The 24,453-nt window shown below is 43.3% G+C and overlaps 2 protein-coding genes across 2 annotated transcripts; both read left to right on the top strand.

Moving 5' to 3' along the window:
* Positions 1–1,867: 1,867 nt before the first annotated feature.
* TMEM35A (transmembrane protein 35A) lies at positions 1,868–5,288 on the top strand. The gene is made up of 2 exons (XM_051793251.1): positions 1,868–2,009; positions 4,754–5,288. Exons 1-2 carry the CDS (start codon positions 1,890–1,892, stop codon positions 5,138–5,140), a joined length of 507 nt encoding a protein of 168 aa, XP_051649211.1. The 5' UTR covers positions 1,868–1,889; the 3' UTR covers positions 5,141–5,288.
* Positions 5,289–7,761: 2,473 nt separating this feature from the next.
* On the top strand, positions 7,762–23,270 carry CENPI (centromere protein I). Its single transcript, XM_051785759.1, has 21 exons — positions 7,762–7,820; positions 8,593–8,947; positions 9,647–9,784; positions 10,741–10,859; positions 12,054–12,161; positions 13,329–13,377; positions 13,694–13,740; positions 14,397–14,486; positions 14,921–15,049; positions 15,303–15,458; positions 15,720–15,840; positions 16,037–16,125; positions 16,449–16,566; positions 16,666–16,730; positions 17,202–17,287; positions 17,700–17,835; positions 18,022–18,146; positions 19,248–19,296; positions 19,449–19,682; positions 21,468–21,509; positions 22,367–23,270. The coding sequence occupies exons 2-21, from the start codon at positions 8,713–8,715 to the stop codon at positions 22,496–22,498; spliced, it is 2,268 nt and encodes a 755-aa protein (XP_051641719.1). The 5' UTR covers positions 7,762–7,820; positions 8,593–8,712; the 3' UTR covers positions 22,499–23,270.
* The last annotated feature ends 1,183 nt before the right edge of the window (positions 23,271–24,453 follow it).

The raw sequence follows: 24,453 nt of genomic DNA, 5'->3' as shown, positions 1-24,453 counted from the left end.
TTATGTTGCTGTGCCACAGTTAAAATACTTAAAGGATCCAGATGTCTGGAAGCTCTGCTATGGGAAACTGGGGTCGATCCAGTGAAGGAAACTTGTCTGACTCTGTCAGTGGAGTGTGTAGGGAGTTAAGGCATCTGTGGGTTCACTGGAACCACTGATGCAAAGGGACTTTGGTCCCAGCAGTGACATTCTGGGCTGATGTGAATGTGACCCCAGGAGTGGCATCTGAAGGGTCAGACAGGAAAGGTTCCATAACACCTGGTATTGGGGGTTTCTACCATCAATATGTGAATACATGCAGTAAAATCCACTGCATTTTCTAATACTGCCATGCCATTAGTTCTGTGCCTGCTTCAAGGATATTCCAGGGCTTTTTCAAGTTGATATTGAACTGGCTATGAAGAAACCGTAGGAGCTAGAAATCCTCATGCTTCAATGGGAATATGTTGACTTCTGGGGGTCAGGGAAATATTCCTGTACAAGCTTCCAAACCCAATATTGAATCACTGTCAGTCACGTGGATAAGTTGGAGGCAATGAGATTTTTCTGTAAAATAAAATGAAAAGAGAACAGATTTCAATGTCTCTCCTTTCACAACTGCCTCCTCTTCTCCACTAACACGTACCTAAATATGAAGTGCCCTATGAAAATGTCAGCAGCAACGTTTTTCCTCCTCAGGATGTTCTGCAATAGCTAATTAAAAGGATTTCTTGTGTTTTGTACCTGTCCTGTCCTGCTCACTGTGAAGCACAGTGTTATGTGAAGTTCTCTCCAGCTCTTCCAGAGATGTAGCTGCTGTAATGGGGAGGGAGGTGTGAGTGAGCAGTTCCCTTGCATTTTGTAAATTCCATGAAGTTTTGAATCAAGCCTGATAAACTCCTAAGGAAACAGGGAGAGCTGCCTGTATTTTTCAGACTTTAATTCCAGTCCTAATGAAACCTGAGCTTGGAATAGTAACAACCAGCAGTTCTCAAGCCATGGGGGCTTAAAATAGATGCATTTAGGACTTGAGACTTATTACACCAGTGTCCCATGAGTGTAAGATTCTTGCACACTGTTACAACCTCTTGCTTTCGTTTTATACCAAAGGATGCAGTATTCCAGCAGTTCTGTTTTGTGTAATTATACCTTGGTTTCTTGCTGCAAGATCTGAATAGATTTCTGCCTAGCCTGGCTATGATTTGATCAAAAGGAAATTTGTTGCAAATTGCAGGAGAGAGAGAATGACTTTAAATCAGAAAGTAACAGAGGATCAGAAAACCTTTACAGTAGCCTCTGGAGAGCTGAACTTATACAGGACAGCTTTTATGTGCAGTGGAGGTGGGCGACACAAGTGGCCTCACCTTCCCTTTTGGGCATCTGGTTCCAGGAGAACCACAGGGACAAGACATCTCTTCTGCTTTCCTGGTGCAAATACATGAAGCAATATGTTGTTTGCTGTGTATGAGCATCTGGATACCTGGAACTGAGAGCTGTCTATGTACAAGAGACCCCTGGACGCTTTTCCTCCACAGCACGTCATTCCTGTGCCCTCTCCTAACATGTCCTTGTTTTCCCACTAGTGAGCAACTGTGCTCTGCCTTTGGCTGCAGTCCCACATCCCTAGAACTGGCTCAGTTTTGGCTTTCTGTGGGCGATTTATGGAACATACAAGGAAACATAGGATGACTTGCTGGCAGGAGCGCTCCAGGTGCTGGAGCTGCCTGGCTCCGGCTGCAGGGCATTAGGACCCAGGGGTTGCCGAGTGGAGGAGGCTGAATTCCCTCCCGCTGTCATCCTCCTGCCTCTGCAGCTTTATCCCTACAGCCTTCAATGGTGACGGACTCCCTCCCACCCGGGCTGGCAGCCAGAGCCAGAAGGCCTCGCTAGGACCGGATCCCTGCAGCTCTATGGCATCTCCCAGGACTATCACCATCGTCGCCCTCTCGGTGGCCCTGGGGCTCTTCTTCGTCTTTATGGGGACCATCAAACTGACCCCTCGGCTCAGCAGAGATGCCTACAACGAGATGGTGAGTCGGGCGGCGGCAGCACGGAGTAGGGGGGGGCACCAGGGCTCTCTCCCTTCCACCCTGCAGCGGGAGCAGTGGGGTACACAGAGGGGGCCTGCCCTGGAGCCCCGGGCGATGGGCAGGCGAGGGGAGAAGCTTTTCTGTCTCCTCATTTGATAGACATGGAGAAAAGCCAATAATACGCAGTGCCCAAGATATCCTAGCGGCCCTGTCCCTGGAGAAACCTCTGTGGATAAGGATGGGGAGGGGAGGCAAGGAGGACGGGGTAGCACAGCACACTGATGCCTGCAGAAGGTGGCGGCACAAGGGTCCCTAAAAGCAAGGTCTGTAGAGGCACCAGACATGCAGCAGGCAGGGACAGCTGATCCCTGGGAGAAAACCTACCCCCTGGGTGGGGGGTAGGAAAAGCAGATGCCTGCTTTGGCAGCCAGCTGTCCATCCTCACGATTCTGTGCTTTAAAGCAAGGATTTAAAGACACTGACTGTCTCTACCTCACGAGACTTGTGCTGGGATTAATTCATGATTGTGAAATGCTTTGAGATTCTTAGCTGGCAGGGGGAGATATTATTAATAGTCATCTCATTATTCTTCTTAGCCAGGGAAACGATCCTCTCCTCCTCTTGCCTAACAGGAAAGGGGTGAGGAGAGGACGGAGAAGTCAGTGTGTGCATTTCTCACCTGGTGAGCTGGTTGATGCTCCTCTCTGCTCAGGCCCAGCCCTGCTGCAGAGCTTTGCCAGCTGAGAGCTGCAGGCAGGTGAGGGACTGGCTGCCACATTTTGCTTCCTTGTCTACGTTTATTTATTCTCCTGCCCCCCTCCCTTTTCCCCATTATTTATTGCAGTAGTTGAAAAGCATTGGTATAATTTTTGTGTCCCTATAAAAATAGTGCTGGAAGTTTCCAGCACATTCTGTTCTCTCCCTTTGCTCTACCTGCCCAGCTGCTGCTTTTCCTTAGCTCTCAAATAACATCTGAATTGCAGTGCCTTGTCTGCAGCCCAGCATCAGCATCTCACAGAGGAGAATCCCCAAGAAGTAACTCATGAGCGAGAGACTGAGATAAAACACCCAGAAAACAAAGCCCTTAAGCTTTTGCAACAGAAAAAAAGAGGCACAGACTTTAGAAGCATTGCAAAATGCTTGCTTTATAAAATATTCTGCTTCTCTGTCCCTTTCTGCTTTACCAAGAGTCAGGCCTGCAGGTAGGAAAGATCACTGGTTTTATAAGGAGAAAGCAGATATTCAACAGCACCATTATTCTTCATAGCCCATCTTGTCCATATTGTCACATATTCATGGCTCGTTAGGCTCTCCTGCCTTTGCTGTGCTGCATACCCTGGTGGTCTGTCATGCCATGGAGACAGTGAAAACCTGACCTTGCTAATCCGTAGGGATGGCTCTTTGCCCCCAGCAAATAGAGAACCTCTGTTACCTACCTACAGCACCAAACTTGCAGTTTTTCATTCAGCAAAGAACACAGTAGTTTGCCTATTAAAATACTCTGGGACATGCTTATGGTACATTTCTTAAAAAAGCTGTATTTTTTTACAACTGTTTAAAAATACTCTGTTCTGAGGTTTTAGTCATTGATGGTTTAAAATTCATCCTTCCAATGCATACTTAATTTTAGATTATTTTGTAGCCAAACTGACAACACTGTATATTTTTAAACCACACATGAAGTGTCAGATCCTCCCAGAAGGAAGCATCAAAATCTACAGAGAAGTGAGGAAGTTCTGTGTGCCCATAATGCAGTTTTCCAAAATCATAGGGAAGTAGATGCACAATTTATCAGTGCCTGTGAGAGCAGAGCAACCCTGCACCTGAGATTTGGTTTCCATTTTCCTCTCCCTGATTAGAAAGCAGAGAACACAACACCAAGAATACCTGCAGGGATAGTATACCCAAGTGTAAGTGGAAATAATTTCAGTGATGACTCAGAGCTTTATTACAATATATATAGAAAAAGGAAATACTTGATTGCAAAATAAACAAACAAAATAATAAAGAGCCCCTAAACAAAACAATAAGCCCACAAGCACCTAATGTTCAAATGTAAGAACCTGAACCTGTGTAAGGACAGAGGTTGTCTTTTTCCAAAAAAAGTGAGGCAGCTGTGTAAGCAAGCTGAGTCTTGCAACTTACACTGCTTCTAAATCCAGCATAAAGCAGGGAGCAAACAATGTCAAATGTCAGCTTGCTTCCACCTGAGGGAAGAAAGGATCATAAAGCACAGGATAGGGCTGGTGAATCTCAGCTTTGATACGTAGTCCCACATGAAGATTGCACTGCTCATAAACACTGGGATATAGTAAATTGCTTTGAGGTAAAAAGAGACTTTTTTATGCACTTGGTGTGCCTTGGCTTTGCTGGGTGTGTTATTGAGTTTTATAGGACAAGCTACTCTTAGAGGTTCCTTTTTATAACAACATGTTTCTGCACTGCTAATTCTAGGAGTCATAACTTCAGATTTCATCTGGGCTGGTCATAGTTCCAAAGAGGGGTGCTGTGTTGCGGGACTGTTTTCCAGCAAGGAGACAACAGCTTATAAAGGGGGAATTGCAGGTTGATAGTTTAATATCCCCCCAACAGAAGCTTTACAGATTGGGTATTGCACCAGAGGGGTCTGTGATGTTTGAAGCCATCTTTGGGTCATATTACACATCAGTCTCTTTCAATGGAAGTCACCTTGGCCTTCATTTTCTCACATGCTGGTGTCATACCCTATGACTGCTTGATTTCAGAAACGAGCCTACAAAAGCTACGTGCGGGCCCTGCCCATGCTGAAGAAGATGGGAGTCAGCTCCATCCTCCTCCGCAAGACCATCGGCGCCCTGGAAGTGGCGTGTGGCATTGTCATGACACTGGTGCCTGGTCGCCCCAAAGACGTGGCCAACTTTCTCCTGCTCCTCCTCGTGCTGGCTGTGCTCTTCTTCCACCAGCTCGTGGGGGACCCCCTCAAGCGCTACGCCCACGCCCTGGTGTTTGGGATCCTGCTCACCTGCCGCCTGCTCATCGCCCGCCAGCCCGAGGAGCTGCCGCCCGAGAAGAGGATGCTGTCGGTGAACGGGGATGAGCAGCCACTCATCCACGAAGCAGCTCCCGAGAAAGGCAAGATGAAGGTATCCTAGTTGAGTGCATGTGAGAAACACGGACCCTCGAGGCAGCTCTCTCCAAAATCACCCGGAAAAATTTGGTTTTTATTTTAAACCTATTTGCGTTTTTTTTTTTTTGTCTGTCTAAATAAAGTTGCACTTGGGGTCTGAGAGATACAAGGTATGTCTACACTGTAGTCTTGCTTTTGCTGCTGCCCTGTAATGTAGAAAAACACAAGCCAGCTTTCCCGGGGACAGCTTGGAGGCAGTCAGCAACCTGGCTGGAGCAGTGCCGGCCGCAGCAGGAGCTGCAAAACCAGCCTGAGACCCTGGGCAGAGATTTGGGCGGGCAGTCAGGCTGCCCTGGCACTGCTGCAGTGGGGAGATTAGTCTCTGAGACCAGCCCCGAGCCCCAGACCTGGCCTGGATGCTGCTGCCTGGCAGTCTGGAACAGCAGCTGGGCAGGACATCACCAGTGTCCCTGTGCTGGCCTGTGCAGCCCCACCCACACACCTGCATTTCCTTTTCCATAGTCAAGGGGCAAAAGGGACCCTACTGTCCATAAAAGTGCAGTTGCTTGTGTTGGAGAGAGGGATCCCTTCGCTTTTGCTGCCTCCGTGCCCAGTCCTTTCTTTGGACTGGTTATCCAGGGAAAACATGAGATGCTCTGTTTGCATCTTCCTTGATTTCCATGTAGAGGCTCTAAAACTGGGACAGTGGCCTGATAACAGTAATATTTTGCCTGCTTCACACGAGGCAATGGCATCTCTTTATCCTTCTTGGCAGAGAGTAATGATCCCTGGAGAGGGGATGGGGAGCAGAACTGCCCAAAGAACTCCAAAATATCTGTCCGATGTCAGCAAATAGCATCGTGCTCCCCATTTCCTCGCAAGAAAAAACCTTTTTTCCACAGCTACTGTGACTTTATAGAATTGTTGTTTATTGCTGGTAGATGAGGGTCTGAACAATTCCAGGTACCTCATTGCTCATCCCACATACAGCCTCGGTGAGCTGGGAGAACTGTTACCAGAGCCTGAATCCCTGTGTTGTATCTGAAATCTTAGAGTGTCATAAGGAGCATGTGTTACCTCTGAATTTGTCTGGTTTTCCTAATGTTTGTCTGTTTTCAGTTTTTCCTTATTTTTTTTTTAATTATTCATGAAAATAAACTTTTTGAAATTTGGAGAAAAATGTCTTTACAGAAACAAATTTCTTTTTTTGAGAGACTGGTCTGAAAACACCTCCCTGTGGTCAAACACTGCACCTAAAATGGGCAGAATCATTTCAGGCAATTTGTGAGAGAGAGAAGGCGATGCTTTGCTGAAGGCAGCTGAGCACTATTTGGCTACATATTATAAATAACAGATACTTAAAGGAGACATTTGGATATTTTAATGAAACAGTCTCAGATAAATTTTGCTACAGTGTAATGTGGCCCTGAGGAAAGGTAACTCCAGTAAACTGTTAACGTTGTATCTGTATAAAAATTGATGAGGGATGTTCACATGCAGTTCTCGAGTTTGCTGCTGAAGCAGATGCAGCCCCATATGCATACATATATATATGCATGCTGAAAAAGCCTTCTCTCAGAGCCCCGGAGGGACTAAATTTCTCTTATCAGATGTGCACCCTGAGCAAAGGAACCAAGAGGCCACCTCTGCTAGACAATCTCATCCTCACAGACTACCTCAAGGTCATCCCAAATAGATACAGAATTTGCTTTACTCCCCTAAAGACACTTTATCTGCCATGCCCTGACTGGGGTTGTTCATCACATTTTAGCTCAAAACCAACTCAAAACCACCCCATGATGTGTATTTCCTACACAAAGTCCTCACAATTGAGCTGCTGCAGCTCTTTCTCCAGTCACCTCTCACTGAACATCCAGCTCAGCAAACCTTTGGGAACAAGTATTGTGTTTATATTTTGTGACATTCCTCATCGAAGCCTGTACGGACGCCCCAATAATACATCATCCCATGGAGCAAAGCCTACTAAAATACGTCCCCTCTTTACACATTTGCAGCGAAATGAGCGACTGACCCGCAGCAGTGGCTGCGTGGTCTTTGTTACGGAGGGAGCCGGGACTCTCCCTGCAGCCCAGCAGCAGGAATTCTGTATTTCTCTGTGGCGGCCTGACCTCCATCACTGCCCCCCAGCAGAAACAAGCTATTTTTGGATGCTGTCAGCCATCTGTGCTCGATAAGAACTGCTCCACTCCTTTTGTAAGACCTCGATGCTAATTTACTCTTTTCTCTTTTTTTTTCCTCTTTTTTTTTTCCATGTTTTTATCTCCGAGTCCATAATTTCATTTCCCGGCCAGCCTCATCCAGGCATCACTGCTTAGAGTCTCGGGGTTACTGGATCACCTCCGCACTCGCTTTATATGTGCCTTTTCCCCGCCCAACTCTTTTTTAAGATGCGGGTTTAGGGTTAAACTTTGCACCCCCATGGACGAGGGGACACCCCAGGACGGGCCGCACTTCCCCTCACGGGGATTTCCCGCCCTTCAGGGCCCCCTCCCGCCGGGCACGGACCGCGCATGCTCAGAACCGCCGGGGGGGGGGGCGGGCAGGAAGGGCAGAAGCGCCGCCTCATTCCCGCCCAATGCGCATGCGTAAAAGGCGGGGCGGTGGTGGGCGCTGCGCACGCGCGGTGTGGCGGCCGCCAGGTTTGAACGGCGAGACGGTTGGAGAGGCGGGAGGAGCGTGAGGGGGTCAGTGCCGGGGGGAACAATGCCCGGGGGGACACAATGCCCGGGGCAACGGGGGGGCAGTGCCGGAGCGAGGGTCAGTGGCCGTGCCAGCGGTGGTCAGTGCCCAGGGCAGCGGGAGGGGCCGTGGCCGGGGCTGGTCAGGCCGGGCTGGGCTCCCTCCTTCCCCTCGGAGGATGCTCCGGGAGGCCCGAGTGTCCCGGGGAGTCGCGGTGGTGGCTGAGGGAGGGGCGATGGTGCAGGTGGGGAGGAGGGCGAGGGACGTTTTCCAACCCTAGCTGCTCGGTAGAAAGGCTGCAGAAGAATCCAGTGTTTGCGAAATAGAAAGATAAGTGTTGTTATTATCCTTTAAAATCTGTACACAACCCTGCAGGGGATCATGGCTTGTTGACTGATGACACTGACATGCACAATACAAGTAAGGAAAATAAAAATGCACAAAGTAAACTGAGGAGAAAACTGTTGGTTGTGTTATTCCATCTTTCTGGTTATGTTAATTTTTTGGCTCACAACGCTATCTAAAATTTTATCAGGTCGTTTTTAAATTGAAAGGAGCTTGTGTTAATTTTTTGCCTTGTGGATTTTTTTCTTCCTTTTTCTAATGTAAGAAAGAATAAAGTTTTGATACACTGTCGTCAGTGCATCTTCTGAGTATATTGTCTGACCTGTTGGAGGGCAGTCAGCTCTAAATTATTTCTGCTGCATTCAGTCTAGTGTTATGCAGGATGCCTCTAAAATCTCTTTGTCAGGAAAATAAATGTTTCTTTTCTTGCAGGGAACCAGCTCTCTGATGTTCTTCAGCTGTTGGAGGTTGATCTCTTTTCTTGCCTAGTGAAGGACTGGATCTCGTGACAAATGAGGAAAATTCTCCAGTCTCAGCTGGGAGACTGAAAAGATGAATCAAATACGGAGTTCTAGGACCCCAAAGCGGCCTCTGGAGGTTGACCATAAAAGCCAAACTGATCTCTCTGCGTGGCGAAAAAGAGGGAGAACTGACCCTGAAAAAAGTTCCCAGAATCATCAGCCTCCTGGAGGTCAGAAAAATGACATCAATCAGAAAAACGATGTCGGTGGGAAAAACGACAGCCAGGAAGTCTCCCTGGAGAAAGCTTTGAGCTACTTTGAGAAAGGTAAGAGCACTTTTAAGGTTGGCTCTCTAAGACTGAAAACATAATAATTACATTCTTAATAAAAAGAATTATAATCATATAAAAATAATCTATTTTACATCTGGTTTTTCTCTTCGATGCCTGAGCTATGTAATATTTTTTTAATGTATTAAAAGCTTTCTGTCACTACTATGTAAAAAAAAAGGAATATCATAGAATCATGGAATGGTTTGGGTTGGAAGGGACCAAACTCCTGCCATGGGCAGGGACACCTTCCACTGTCCCAGGTTGCTCCAAGCCCTGTCCAACCTGGCTTTGGACACTTCCATGGATAGGTCATCCACAGCTTCTCTGGGAAACATGTGCCAGGGCCTCACCACCCTCACAGTAAACAATTGTTTCCTAATACCTACTCTAAGTCTACTTTCTGTCACTTTGTATCTATTCCCCCTTGTCCTGTCACTACATGCTCTTGTAAAAAGTCCCTCTCTGTCTTTCTTAATAAAAATAATAATTTTAAAATAATCTAATTTTACTTCTGTATTTCCTCTTTAATCCCTGAGCTATGTAAATGTTTCTTTAATGTCTTGAAAGTTCTTCCCCCTCTTATTACTGTGTAAAGAAAAAGGAGTATACGTAGGGGCAGTTCAGAGAAGCTTAAAGTTCGTTTTCATTTTGGAAGTTGTTACATCCTGTGTTTGTCTCATTTGTTTTTCCTAGTTCAAGGCCGTGTTTCCCTGAGAAACAACAGTGCTCTGCAGAAACACTTGGCTGCTGTGGAAAGCATTGCCCTGCAACATGGGCTGCCCCCTGAAAGTTTTGAGATACTGTTGAACGTGGTGCTCAGTGGCAAATTTGGTAAAACCTTTATGTGTTGCTGGTGTATCTTCTGTGAATGTCTCCTTCCCCTCCAATCAAACCTGCTTCAGATAATGTGTTTGTGGTGGCTGTCTTGTTGGGTACTGTAGTGTAAAATTAATTTTTCTGGCATGCCTTGGTGTAAAAAACTAACCTCAGTTCTTACTCCGGGGGAGTGGTGCCCAGTTAAATATTATGGCTTGTTACAGATTTTGTTTTAAATTTTTTTCCTTTGTTCATAATTGCAGGTTTCTGAAAGGCCTGAATAGTGCCCTCACCAAGCATTGTGTTTTTTCTTTGCTGTAATTGTTTGTGTAGGTTTCGTTTCCCCAAGATCAAAATAACTAAACAAACTAACACATAGTTGTGTTAGTGAAAGTTGCTAAAATTAGGTTGTCATCCCCACAGTCAATTCAGCAGTCAGTGCAGCCCTCGTGCTGCTTTCTTAGAAATGTTGTTCACCATTTATACTTCTAAATAATGAAATATTAATTGGAAAAAACCCTAAACTTCTGCCTCCCTCCAGCACAAGGGGAGCACACAGAATTCTTTCCCCATTATGCAAGTAGTTTAGTGCTTCTCTTCGTTTAAAATGATCAGCTCATCTCCAGGTCTGCTGATCTTTGGCTGACAGTCCCATACCCTTTTGCTGAAGGCATTGGTTGTTTAATGTTAACAGAATCTGTGTTACTTTTGGTTGTCTTGCTGGGAGTCTGAAGACTATTTCAATACTAAAATACTCAATATTTTTTTTTTTTTTTGGTTAAGTTGGGAGAAATATTTCTCATAATTTTTTGAGGTATTGGTAAATCCTTACCAGGTTCTTGTACACTGTTACTTTGAGCAATGAAGCTCTGAATAATTTTGTCCAGAGGGAATTTTGACCTAAGCTGCAAAACCACATCTAGGAACTTGGTTCAGGAGCACCATCTTATTTGAAACTGTTTGTTTTTCAGCTGACACAGTGAATACTCGTTTATTGAAGAGCCTGATCCCAGCCTCAGTAATACCAGAAAATTCTGTGGTTACAGCTGTGTCTTGGCTCTGTACCAATAAATCCTCAGGCAGCATCCAGGTAACTTAGTAAGTGCTGACAATAGTTATTGCTTCTGCACAGGAATGATAAGACCAGGTTATTTTCAGGGAGCAAAAATCCCGAGGGTTTAACGTACATGGTCTTACACAAGATACTGTCATTTACCAAGAATGGCAGAGACACCCATTGCTGGAACAGCAGCAGGAACCAAGAAACATTTTATAAGTGTGAGTGGAAAGTTGCACAGTTCCTGCTTGGCTTGAATCTATGAAGTCCTCAGGAATGGTTTCTCCACCACCATTTCTGTGAAGTACTTCTGCTGTGTGAGGCATTCTTCAACTTCAGCAAGGTATCCCTTAGGTTATGTGTACCTTGGTCATGACAACGTGGCTTAACGTTAGCAAAAGTTTGTTTTGGTGTTCACATAGTCTGCTCAAAGGTTTACATCATGGAACCACAGAATTTATTTCCATCGTAAAATCATTGAGGTTAGAAAAGATTTTTAAGGCCATAGAGTCCAACCATGTGTTGGACCACCATGAAACAGTGGTCCTAAGTGCCACACCTGAACATCTTTTAAATACCTCTAGGGATGGTAGTTCAACCACTTCCTTTGGTATCCTGTGCCAGTGCTTGGCCACCCTTTTGGTGCAGAAGTTTTTCCTAATACCCAGTCTAAGCCTCCCCTGGCACAACTTGATGCTGTTTCTTCCTGTCCTATCACTTGTTGCTTGGGAGAAGAGACTGACTCCTACCTCACTTCAGCCTCCTTCCAGGGTGTTGTAGAGTGCAATAAGGTCATCCCTGAGCTCCCTTTTCTCCAGGCTGAGCTCCCCCAGCTCCCTCAGCTGCTCCTCTTAAGATTTGTGCTCCAGACCCTTCCCCAGCTTTGTTACTCTGCTGTGGATGCCTTCCAGCACCTCAATCCTCCTTGGTGAGGGGACAACACATATTCAGAAGTGTTTGTTTCCCATACTTCATGCATTGGTGTACAGGCACTTCAACAAGGTGTTGGAGTGTGCCTGTTTCCCAGGAGGGCTGCAAGAGGACACCCTTGGCAGGCTTTCTTCCACAGCTGAATTATCTCTGAGCTGTTGTTCTTCTGAAACTCCCTGGTTGTCCTTGTGAGTGGTTTGTATCCTTACTGATTGTGTCTCTGGAGTTGGCTACTGACTACTTTTCTTTGCTTTTGCCCATCACTTAAGGTAATAATGGCTTTTTTCCTGTCTGCAGTTGCTTTTTTTAAGGTGGCTGATCACAGTGTTTGACTTCATTGATCACAAGGAACAAGTTAATGCCCTCTATGGTTTCTTCTTCTTCTTCCTGCAAGATGAGAAGCTGGTAAGGAGAGCTGAAGAACATATGGAATTGACAAAATAAAACCAAGTGTTCATTAGTGTATTAAGGCTGGAATTAGTCTGGTTGTTTAGAGAAAATTTTCTAATGGCTAGAACTTTTCTCTTTTTTTTTTTTTTTTTTTTTTTTATTTGCATTATAAGGTTGCTGGGTAATTTAGATACCTAAACAGGGAAGTACTGTAGGATTGCTGTGGTCTGACTGTTTAAACAAGAATTGCTATTCTGTGTCACACAGAGGTTGGGGATATATTCTGTCTAAATTCCCAAGATTAACTGTGGTGCTGCAGTCTGTGGGATTGTCAGACAACAGCAGGTAAAGTCTCCTGCTCCTGGGAAGAAACTGGCTTGTATACCTTGGGCAAAAAGAAATAAAAACCAAACTTTTAGAGCAGTGTTTATTTAAGGGTGATGTTCTATTTAATTGAATTGAAATGTAACTTAAATGAGAACAAGCATTCAGGAAATTTCTGCTATATGGCAACTGTAAAATTCAGGTACTGGAATTTTGAAATGTTTGGATTCAGTGCATATTGAAATGATCTTGGCATTCATGTTAGATATGAAACTGTTAATATGCTTTCAGTTTAGGATATTTTGTGGTTAAGTCCCCCAAATTCTGAGTTATATAGTTTGTAAAGTTGTTAATGGTTTTAGGTTAACTTTAGTTATAATCTTTTCATAAAACTGGATTCAAGTTCCTACGGTTTAAAATAGCATTTTGAGGCATGATGGGTCAGTTGAGAAGTGCACCAAGAGTTGGTGTGAAACTAATTTAAAGCTCTTTTACAGCCTCAATTGTAAATAGAAGCTCTAAAACAGTATGTTGGTTCAAAAGTGCCTTTCTTTTTGAAAGTATCATTGTACTTTTACCTCTGACTCTTGAAATTTCTAGACCATCTTCCAAAAGACACCATCCAAGCTTATTGAATAGCTTGGTTACTGCCAGATAAAGTTTCCAAATGAAAGGGACATAAGAGACTGTAAAAACCAGGCTGCTTCCTAAGGGAAGAGAGGTGTTCTCTGCCCTGGGGGGGCTGCAGGGATGGCTTGAGGCAGCCAGTGGAGTGACACAACAGTGTCCTGTGAAGCCTGTGTGATTTCTGTGTGTCCCTCAGCAGCAGGAGGGTTCATTGCTGCCTTTGCTTTGCAGTGCCCCTACGTCTGCCACGTGCTCTACCTGCTGACCAGGAAAGAAAATGGTGAGTCTCTCAGCTGTAAGAGCTGGAATTCCATTTTGTTTCTGATTCTGTTTGCTGGTACTGCCTTTTCTTCCAATGCAGCCACTGCACTGGTAAGCCAATATAGTGCTTTTAAGGCAAGGAAGCACGAGTGATAGTTCAGGCAAAAATTTATGTAACGCTTTCTGAACTAGAAACCTGTCTGTTAGCCTAGAAATAAGAGTGATTGGTTCTGTTGGCTTTGTCATGACTTCATGATAAAAGTGATACTGCATTTTTGCTCAGATGTCTGATACAGTGTTTTTTAAATTCTTTATATTATTGATTGTATTTCCAGTCAAACCTTTTCGGGTTAGGAGACTGCTTGACCTCCAAGCAAAAATGGTGAGTTTATTTCAACTCTTGCAGAGTTTGAACTGTGGTTAATAATGCACTTTGTAAGACTAATACCCTTACAGGATGGAGAAGAGTGACTGGACTTGGAATTGTAGGTTGTAGTCTTTGTAACATCAAAGCTCGTCTCTCTTGCATGTGCATCCCTAATTTTCACGTGTGTTTTGTGAACTCTTGCAATGATATGCACAAAGCTCTTTGTTTTAGAGCCAGGTGTGGTGAAATCTCTGAAGCAAAGGGCAGCTTCATTTATCTATTGCAGTCCTTAATTTTGTATTCATCTTCCTTTTGCAAGTGGTATCAAAAATGACTGAAAAATATAAGATTGTAGAGGGTCTTACTCTTTTTTGTAAGAAAACGTGCTGTAACATGTTTTTTAGACAGCAGAAAGACTATTTTTCATAGTTTTGATTAATAAATTACTTTTTTTTAGTTATGCTCTTTCTTCAATCCCCTTCCTATGGTGTTTCATTGACACAGTTTCTGTTTTTTCATTTTCAGTTATTCATCTGTGCTTACTCACTGATATGTAGCTCTAGAAATTTAGCTTTTACTCATCACTGGGTTTTTTTCTTCTAAAGTACAGCATTGAGTTTCTGTATAAAAAACATACCCCACATTTTCCCTCTTGTTCTGCTATTTGACAGGGAATGCAACCTCACCTGCAGGCTCTACTATCACTTTACAAACTCTTCTGTCCAGAACTGGTGACCATAACTCTTCCCACAAAAACAAAGGTAAGGAATTAGATTTAGTCTATTTGGAACCAGTACTTATGATAGTGTTTGTACTGAGCTTTGCATTTAAGCTAGAGCACGATTTAGTGGTGAAAATTAATTCTATTTCCTCTTCACTGAGTAAAATTAGTATAATGTATACTTGAGATTTAATCTATGAATTGATGATTGATTTGAATGAAGATTATAAGACAGAAGTGTTTTATCCCTTTTGAAAAAGAACATAATTTCAGAAGGAAATAAAAGCCCACTACAGTTGAACTGTAGTCAAAATGTGATGAAACTGAGGAGTGATAAGAGTTCTGTGCTGTGAAAATCTGTCAAGGAGGTTGTCTCTACATCACTGTGATGCTGTTTATCAGAATAGAAACTGATCTTTCTGTTGCTTTGTCTTAGTTTGGCTTCTTGCACAGATGTCTGATTTCTGTTTCCAGACTTACTTCAAGAATTCAGAGGGCCCATGGAAAGCAGCAATGAATGCAGTAAGGCAAAGAAACCAGGGAAGCACTCCCCTGACCCAGGCAGTGTTTTTAGGCACAGCTCAACCTCAGTCACGAAAGAGGGTATGTTATGGGCCTAAGGTAGATCCTAGAAGGTACCAAGCAGCATTTTTCATTATGAATATTGGTAAATAATGGGAGTCTGGCTTTATTTCAGTGCTGGGAAGGGTGGGAGTACCTATTCAGAAATGCAGCATTCCCACTATAATGAAAACCTGGATACGTTTTTTTGTAAAACAGGGTCTTTCTGGGAACCCTGTTCATGAGTGCACTCAATTGCATTGAAAGCAGAGTCATTGCTATGCATTTTCTACAGAAATGGAATACTCAGTTGGTTCTACCTGCGAGCAGTGCAAGGAATTCAGAAGTGGGCACGGAAAAGTACTGTGATTTGTTCAGTACAGATGAGACTTTTCCAGTGGAGCAGCTGCAGACCTTTCCTCAGCTCCTACAAAATATCCACCGTCTAGAGGTGAGCTTCAAGAAGGTCTTGAAAAGCTGAATGAATGTTTTGAGAGATCAAAGGATATTCCTTTATTCCTTGTTTATGTGTGAATAATGTGTGGGCTACCTGGTTCTAACACAGCATCTGACCCAACTGAGGGTGATGAGTTCTGGAGATGGTCTTGTTGCTGGTAAAAGGATTGGACAGCTCTGATAGAAGGAGATTCTCTGGCAGTTTGCTGATGTAAGTACTGAATAATTCTTTTCTTTTCTTTGCTTTCTCTTGCAGTTTCCTTCCCAGATGGGTTCAGTGCTAACAAACCCTTTATTACTTCACTACATGAATTGTGTCAGAGATGAATCTATTTACCTGAGGCTGTACTATTGGATGGGCCAGATGCTCCAGGAAGGTAAGAAACTCAGTATTATCTTGCCATGCTAGGGAGGTAAAGGATGTCTGAGGGCTCTCATTTTTCAGTAATGGTACTTTGCTATTCAGATTTGTAGTGACAATCAAATGATGTTAAAGCAAATACTGGAAGAGAACTGAAATTGTGTTTTTTCTTGTTGTGCTTGTATTCCAATACAATATTCCCTCCTGTTTAGAATGTACCTGGTGTGTAGTTGATAACACAAATGAAACAGAATTCAAGAGCTTCCTGGAAACTATCTACAAGGCAGAATGTTTTTTGCAGGTAAGTGCATGTTTTGTGGCAACCAAGGGTTTCACAAAGCCTTCCCTTAAAGAACTTCTGACACTTACCAGTTTCCTGTAATATTTCTGAGGAGTGACAGTGTCTCAAGTAATAAAAATACCTATACCTATGGAAAGTCAATATTCTGGAAATGGCCTTGTTTTCTGCAGGAAAAATAATTTGAGAATGATAATTTGGATGTCCTGGCAAATTGTATGGCAGGAAGGAGGTGTCAGCCTCTCTTTTTCCTTCAGGGTGAAGTGAGCATGGCAAGGTGCAGGCATATGAGGTGAGTTTCTGAATGTTCCTCTTCTGCTTTGTAGGAGGGATTTCCTGCCTGTGAAGAGTTCCTGTATAAGAGCCTTCCTCTCTGGGATGGCTCCTGCTGCCGACCAGAAATCCTCAAACTTGTGAGTTGGATCCCCCTCAGCAGTTCCCCTGGTATGTGTTGCAGATCCTTTGGGTGAGGTTGGACACCAGGGATATCCTGGGGGATAGAATTTGTTCACCAGTATCATACTGCTTTCTCATTTGTTTCAGAAATTAAGTCATATCTCTATGGTCCCCTGGCACAGCTCTTTTTCACATCATCCCTTTACTTTAAGGTAATTTGAGTGAATACAATGGTTGTTTACTTCTAGTTAATACTGCTCTCTGCACTTGTGTTGGGTGTAGCAGACTAAGGGATTGTATAAGAAAGTTCTTTTGGGGAAGTCTGTGCCCAAATGAGGGTAAAATACATACTTACAGCTTAACTTCTTTAGGAGTATGAGTGCCTTAAAGATATCTTCTTTTTTGACTAGGACATTGGAAGTAAAAGGAACTGGCAGTACACAAGATAATTGTTTCTTTTATTGTAATTTTAACTTGGTGTTTGAAACTTTGCATTCTCCAGGAAAAACTCTGTAACACATACATTTAGTTCTAGGGGATGTGCAATTATCTCACTGCTCCTGTTGGTCCTGAGAAACTCTTGGTACCTTTCCTTGTATATGTCAGTTGTCATGGTGTTTTTTATTTAGTACTACTTGCTTACATAAATCGTTATCAGCCTGATTTCTTTTTGCCTCTTGCAGTGCAGTGTCCTTGAGAGCCTGAAGGAGCTGCTGGAGAACTGGTTAAATTGCAATGTGATTGATATGGATCCAGAGTTTCATTCTTTGTAAGTTTGTCATAAAAAATGAAAACCATATTGTTTGCATTGCTCACCAGTGCATTTGGATATATATTCTAGCTCTATCACCCAGCATGAAGACCAGCTAGAAGGTTAATAACACTGTTATGATTCTGCTATATTGTAAGCTGCCTTGTCAGTCTTGTTCTTTGTCTTTAAAAGTACTTCTGTTGACACTGAAAGTTGAAATGCCCAGAATTCAAAATCCTCCTGAGGCTGACGGCTGGGTCATGTTTGTAATGGTGTTGATAACAATGTTACTGGCTGTACTGAAGAACAAGTGTCTGTTGCTGAGTGTTGGGTGGGGCAAAGCACAAACTTCAGTTTCTTTTTACCACTTTTCCACGTTGCCCTTTGCAAACAGGTGTAGTACTAATGTTGTGTTGTGTCATTGCTGCAGGAATACCACCCTTTCTGGACTAGTGACCGTGGTGGCTGACCTGATCCACTTTGTTGGACGGCTGTCTACTGTTGGACTGCGTTTGGAAAAGAATTCCACATTATTGCTCATCTTCATCCTGGATTTCTATGAGACTGTGTGTATCCCAATCATTTTGCCTTTCTTTTGAAATTCTCCAAGGCTGTTTGTATTTCTTTAAGCTAGAGCATAAAAACACCTTCCTCATTATAATTTACAGAACTTTGTGGTTAAAAGCAAGAATAGTCCAAATGACTGTTACTTTGGCAGTAACAGTCAGCCCAGATGTGCTTCATTCCTGCAGGTGTGTGACATGTACCTGAAGTACAACCTGCCTTTGTTGATATTGCCTCCTGCTGGGGTTTTCTACCCAGCACTGCTCAGCATGGATTCTGTCACCTTGAATCAGCTCTGCTACATTATGTACAGGTACTACAGCAAGTCTCCTTGTCTTCTCTTTCAATTTTCTGGAAATGAAATTACTTTAGTGTAAAATCTGAAATCTACTTTTTCTTACGATGCAAGGCAAAGGTGAAAGTTCTGCTCGTGCCCAGCTTTCATGATTCAGGATTTTATAGCTGTAGTTACTATTCTTCTTTTTTTTTTTTTTACAGTCTGTTACCCAAAATAGCAGGATTCTGACTTCTTTCCCAGAATTATTTCTGTATCTTTGATATGTGGAGAGGAAGAAGTTCCCATATTGTTTTCAGAGAACTTAAGCCAGCCAGCTGGAATCACAAGTAGTAACTACAACTTCTTACTCCTATTCTTTGACCACTAAACTTGAGCTTTTCCTTACAAATTCTGTCATGTGCTGAGTAGGAAGCCCTTCTGCCACCTCCAGACTCTGTGGCAATTTGGGACTGCCTTGTGCTGCTGGCAAGTCCAAAGACAGCACTGCTTAGTGCTCTGCAGGATTCACCAAGGCTGTGGTTTGTGGCCTTGTTACTTCCAGTGGCTGCATCTGAGGAGAAGAGTAGCCAATAGCTGACAGCTGGTGCAGGGCTTTCCATGTGGCTTTTTCTCTAAGGAATCTGCAGGGTAATTAACATGACAGGATGGTCTTGAGGAAATAAGAGGAGCTAGTGCTTATTATATAGAACAACTGTCAAGTTGCATTACTTCCAGTGGCTTCTGTTTCTTTGCTTAGTGAATGAAAGTCTGCCTTCTTAAAAACACACTGAGTTTTTCTGCTGATTTTAAGGCTGAATGTCCATTCTTGCATGTTGCCTTTATGAAAGTGACTGTCCCAGGGAAACCAATCATGTCTGAATCATTTAAGAGATTAATATTATCAGATGTGTCCCTACTCTACCTAGAAAGAGTGGGCCTATGCCAACTGATAAAGTCCCTTTGAATTCTCTTTCATGTCTCTCTTTTTTTTACCAATAAAGTTTGATCTCTCTCATGTCAGGAATAAATTTTCTTAATACGTTCCTCCAGCTTTTTTGAGTAGAGGCATGTAAAAATTTACAGGCTCCCAACTTTCTCTTATGTTTGTTTTGGGGTTTTTTTTTAATTTTTTTTTAGGTATCGAACCAACTTGGTGGCTGCAAAAGAAAATGAGGAGAGTAAAAAGGTATTGTGGACACATCTGTTGTGTGCTAGAACAGACCTTAGCAAGGAATTGGGTTGAATGGAGGGGAGGTGTATTAGTGGCATTCTTTTAAGGACTGAGGGAACACACAGCTGCTTTGAGGATGCTGTTCACTGATTTGTTTTGTCCCTCAGAAAATACTGCAGTTCAAGTTCAGTAACGAGACATACAGAGAGTACAACCAGTACATAACAGCTATGGTGGGCTGCCTGTGGACATCCACTGTGTTCCAGAAGGATACTCATCCTCAAGGTCTTCGTATGGATGAGGAGCTGCTGAACAAAACTCTAGTGAAGGATTTTAAAACCAGCTTTAACATTGTCTACCACCCAGCCATGCTGGGCTATTCTGTCAACTTCCTGAAGCAGGTAATGGTATAGGCTGAGATTTGGGCCTTTGAAGGCACCAAATGTTCTGTCTTGACAGCTTCTCTAGAGCAGTGTCTCTTGGTGTCCTGGCTGACTTGTGGAGCCAACTGAGCTTTCAAAAGCTGCTGTGGCATTCTGTGTTTGTGTCAGATCAGTGGCACAATCTGAATAGTCTGTGTGGTATGAAAGCATGAATGTAGCAGTTTTGGATATGAATTTGTGCTTAGGATCATTTTGAAGGTAGAACTAAAATAGCTAATCAGTGAAATAAATGACAATTCAGTAAAAGCTTCCCAGTAGTGCATCCTGCCCCACAAAATAGGGAGCGTGACCTAAGTATTTAAACTGCAGGAAGTCAAGAAATACATAGTTAAGTTGTATACAGCTGTTCATTGAACTTCTTAGCAGTGCATTCTGGCTCTTGTGGTAGCTTTTAAGAATGGCTTATTAAAACAGAAATGCAAGTAACTACTTCAGGTAATATGATAATCTTGTATTGTCTGGTGTGAGTTCTGCCAGTAGTTGCCTTGAATTAGGGGTGCCATCATGTGTTCAGTGCAGCTGCTGAAGAGTGGGGGGAGCAGCTTACCAGAGCTGTTGTTCTGAGATGTGTGCCCTGCTCCAAAAAATCAGGTCTTATAGGCTATTCAGGGGGTGCATAAAGATGCCATTTTGTTGTGAGAAACCCTGGCAGGCTCAAGGCCTGCGTAGGTGTGACTCCTGGAATGAAGCAAAGGATATCTGAGGGTAGAGTTGAAGCAAAGAATGCTGGTTAGGAACACTGCACAGTGCTCAGTGTCCTGAATCGGGCTAGTTTGTCTCTTACTGCTGATTAAACCCCAACTTTGCCTCTGCCAGAGGAGGCTATTTTATTTTTCTTATACACAACTTCTTTTCCTTGGTCTTTCTCATATCCTTTGCTCACATAATTTTTGTTCTGAGGCTTCCTAGAATCACAGAATATCCTGTGTTGGAAGGGACCCACAAGGATCATCGAGTCCCACTCCTGGCCCTGCACAGCACAGCCCCAAGAATCCCACCATGTGCCTGAGAGTGTTTTCCAAATGCTCCTTGGCACCCTTGGGGCCATGACCACTGCCCTGGGGAGCTGTTCCAGTGCCCAACCACCCTCTGGGGGAAGAACCTTTTCCTGAGATCCAGCCTAAACCTCCCCTGACACAGCTTCCTGATTCTTCTTTGGAGGCTTTGCACACTAAAAAAACAAACCCTAAAAAAAACCCAAACACCAACCTCCAACCCCCAAAACCTTCTGGTGGAGAAACTTTGCATTTTTCCTACTGCAAAACTAAGAAATATTTTGCCTAGCAGTGGTCACAAATGTGTTTTAAGGCAGGAGAAAATATTACTTAGGGGCAGGGTCACATTTTCCTCAGCACTGTGGTGCTGAGCACCAGAGGGCACTGCTCTGCAGCACACTCAGGGAACACAAGCAGTAGTCTGAGTGTCACTAGGTTCTCTTCTCTTGCTCTTTCTCATTGTTGGGAATTACCTTTTTAATGTTTTGAAGGGGAAGCTTTTGCACTCATGAGAGACAGTGGTTAAGGATACCTACAAATATTCCCTGTTGCTGTCCAGTAGTGCTGCAGCACAGGGCAAGAGGGTCTAGATGTTACCTTGCCACTTAGGGACAGAGTATGATGCTGGAAGGCCCTTCTGAAGCATGATTAAAAATCTCTGAACTCCTTTGCACACCTAAGCAGAGACCCAGCAACGCTGGACATGCTTTTTATCTGACTTGATATTATTTTATTCCTTCTCCTCAAGATTTGTCCGGAGGATACCACCTTGAACTTCAAATTAATTAAGGTAAGATTTCTTGTTTTAGTGAAGTGAAAGCAGGCAATTTCCAGCAGGTATGTAGAAGAGGATGAGGTGATAATATTCACCAATTTCACAAATGCTCTATAAAAATTTTGAAAGGGAAAAATTCCAGCTGTAGGCTTTGATTCAGTCTCTTAACAGGGCCAAACAAGAGGGCATCAACACCCGTGAAGTTATGTATCTGCCCATCTGTGGCTAGTGGGCTGAGACTTTTTTTTCCTTCATGACTCAGTGCAGTATCAGCACAAAGCTGTTTATTGTTCTCTGCAGGCTCCAAAAAAAGTTACATTCTTGGTGCACTTGGAGCAGAATTTCTATTATCAATGAACTTAATTTTAAATTTCTGAGACAGGTATGTAGCTTTGTTACAGCTTTGAGCAGGAATCCTCTACTGAGCAATACAGTGGCAATTGGTTTCCTTTCCTGTATCACAGGGTACTTAAAACTTGATCTGGAGAAATCACCACTAGTGATGGAAGGAATGCTTTAATATCCACATTCATTTAATTCCTGACATCTTCCCTGTTGATCCAACAGACTCTACTCTTTTCAGAACTGGGATTTGTAAACATTTTCAATAGTAAAAAAAAAAAAAAAAATCACGATTTGTCATGTTCAAGCTAAGAATGTGTGTTGTGTAAGTCTGGGCATTTGGGAACAGAAGGTACCCACAGCTGAACAGGGGCATTTACGGGTGTTGTCAAACGGCACGGGGACGTTGTCAAATGGCACGGGGATGTTGTCAGACTGTGGAAGGCAATGTTTACAGAGCTTTTCAAACTGATCTAAGAAAGAGACAAAACTTTGTCCTGCACATCTGACTATCCTTTCTGGTTTTGCAGGGGAAGAGGTGGGACTGGTATCTGGAATATCTCTATGCACAAGGTTTGGAGGGCCTGAAGGTCTTCATTGAGAGCAGCATCAATCGTGTTTCCCAGGCCTCTCGCAGAAAAGCGGAGAATGTGGAGGCGTGACCCTGGGACTCACTGGAGCTCTTCTGTCCTCTGGAACAGATTAGCAGAATCTAAAGGACTGTGCCACTGGTTACTTCCTGAGGGGAAAGAAACAGAGCAATTACTCTTGTAGTGACATTTATTTTATGAAAGTGAAGACACAGAAGGAATGCTTAGGCTGCCTCTTGTCCCTGCTGAACTCTGGTGTGAAGTCGGTGAGCTGTATGTTATGTCCCATCCACATTTATCATCCCAGTTTCTCTCTGTTGGAGTATCTCCTCGAGAATCAGACATTTTCCATCTCAAAACTGCAGTGAGCAGTTGCTGCTTCATCTATGAGTAATGTTGATCTCTGACCTGATTTGCCTTCCTCAGGATCAGGTAACTCAGCCTTTAGGGGTACTGTCTACGTGTTGGATTGGAGCAACGTGTGTTTCCCAATTCCCTGTTGTACCACGTGTGTGCTGTCTTCTAGCAGGCTGAACAAACTGACCTTCCTGAAATTCATTTTCATTTTGAAGCTTCCAGAATGGACTTTTTGCCAACATTGCTTATAATGATGTTCTAATGCAGCTGGAAAATTCAGTGCTCAGTTGATGGTTTGTTGATGGTTTGAGAACTTGTACAATATTGCCACCAGTTCACCATTTTCTATTGGTAAGTGCAAATGTAGCTTTCCTTTTTGTGTTTTTAGCTCTGTAGGTGTTGTGTATTATACATGTACGTATATATATAATTTATAATATGTCAAATGTTTCCAACGTGCCAATTTAAATAAACTCTGCTACAAAAAGTATTGTCTCCTGTCATTTCATTTTAACACTGAATGGCAGTTGGGAGAAGCTGTACTGAGGTTTCCAGAATTTGAGTGAATGTTATTTTACTGTGGTAAAACAAGGTTGTAACCACTTGAAAGTTGGGTCAGAGTATACTGAATTTTGCATTGTGAATCTGTAGTTTGTGAATTTGTAGTAAAGGAATCAGTCCTGAGAGTGACCCCAGAGCCACTAAAGATGCGTTTGGTTCCTTCATCCTCTCAAAATCAGACTGTGGTTGAGTAACACAGTTCTCAGCTCAAACTGATGGTCTGTTAATACGCCCTTTCTCATCCATCTGTGTTATTCCAGATAGTGTAAGTGCTGCCTGCTAATTTTTGTCAAGAGGAACAGATCTTCAATATCCTGATTATATTTTCTTAACAGGGGACGCTTTACATATTACAAATTCTTCCAAGTGGATATGTTTCAAGACATGACCCTAACATATAATGAGTTTTATAATTTTTCTGTGAAGCTGCCTTCAGAAAGGTGTTAGAAATGCTATTTCCACTTATGCTGGAAAGCCTGTGCTCTGCATTCCCCAAAGACAGCTTATTCCTTAGCTTTTGTCCTTAACATACTGACCAGACTTGTACTTCCACACTGTTGTACTGGGATTCTCTATAGGAATAAGGCTAGAAAACAGATGAAGACATGGACCCACTCACAGTTCTGTGTATGGCAGGCTCAGTCAGGGGGGAAAGGAGCAGGTACAGAGCATCCCAAAGAAGCATTAGCCAGGAAGACAAGGCTTCATGTTGCCTGGGTGCTGTTTGAAGTTTGTGGAAGGAGCAGAGCACTGGCATTCCTGTCAGACTGGCAGGTGCTGCCAGAGGCTTCATTTCACTTGTGAGAGATGCTTAGATTCTTAAGAGTGTGTGTGATGTATGTAAATGTATTTAAAGGAGCTTACAGCAGAATCCTTCAGGATATACTGAGTATTAGGTAGTTGTTGGTCCCTTATCCCTCAGATAAGTTTTCCCTTGATGTTAGTGTTTGGTTGAGAAAACACAAGATCATGTCATGGGAGACTTGTTACATCACAGGTCTTTTATTATACCCTGTGCTATGAAAGAATTTAAGCAGACTGTGCACAGTTTTGTCATTCAAGTGTGCAGACTGGACACTTATAGCTGCAGAATTACAGTAATAGGACAG

This window comes from Manacus candei, unplaced genomic scaffold (assembly GCF_025592945.1).
Source record: "Manacus candei isolate 608988 ecotype Guabito, Panama unplaced genomic scaffold, ASM2559294v1 h1tg000003l, whole genome shotgun sequence".
Lineage (NCBI taxonomy): Eukaryota > Metazoa > Chordata > Aves > Passeriformes > Pipridae > Manacus > Manacus candei.
The sequence above is the reverse complement of the archived record's forward strand: the minus strand, read 5'-3'. Positions and strand labels throughout refer to the sequence as shown.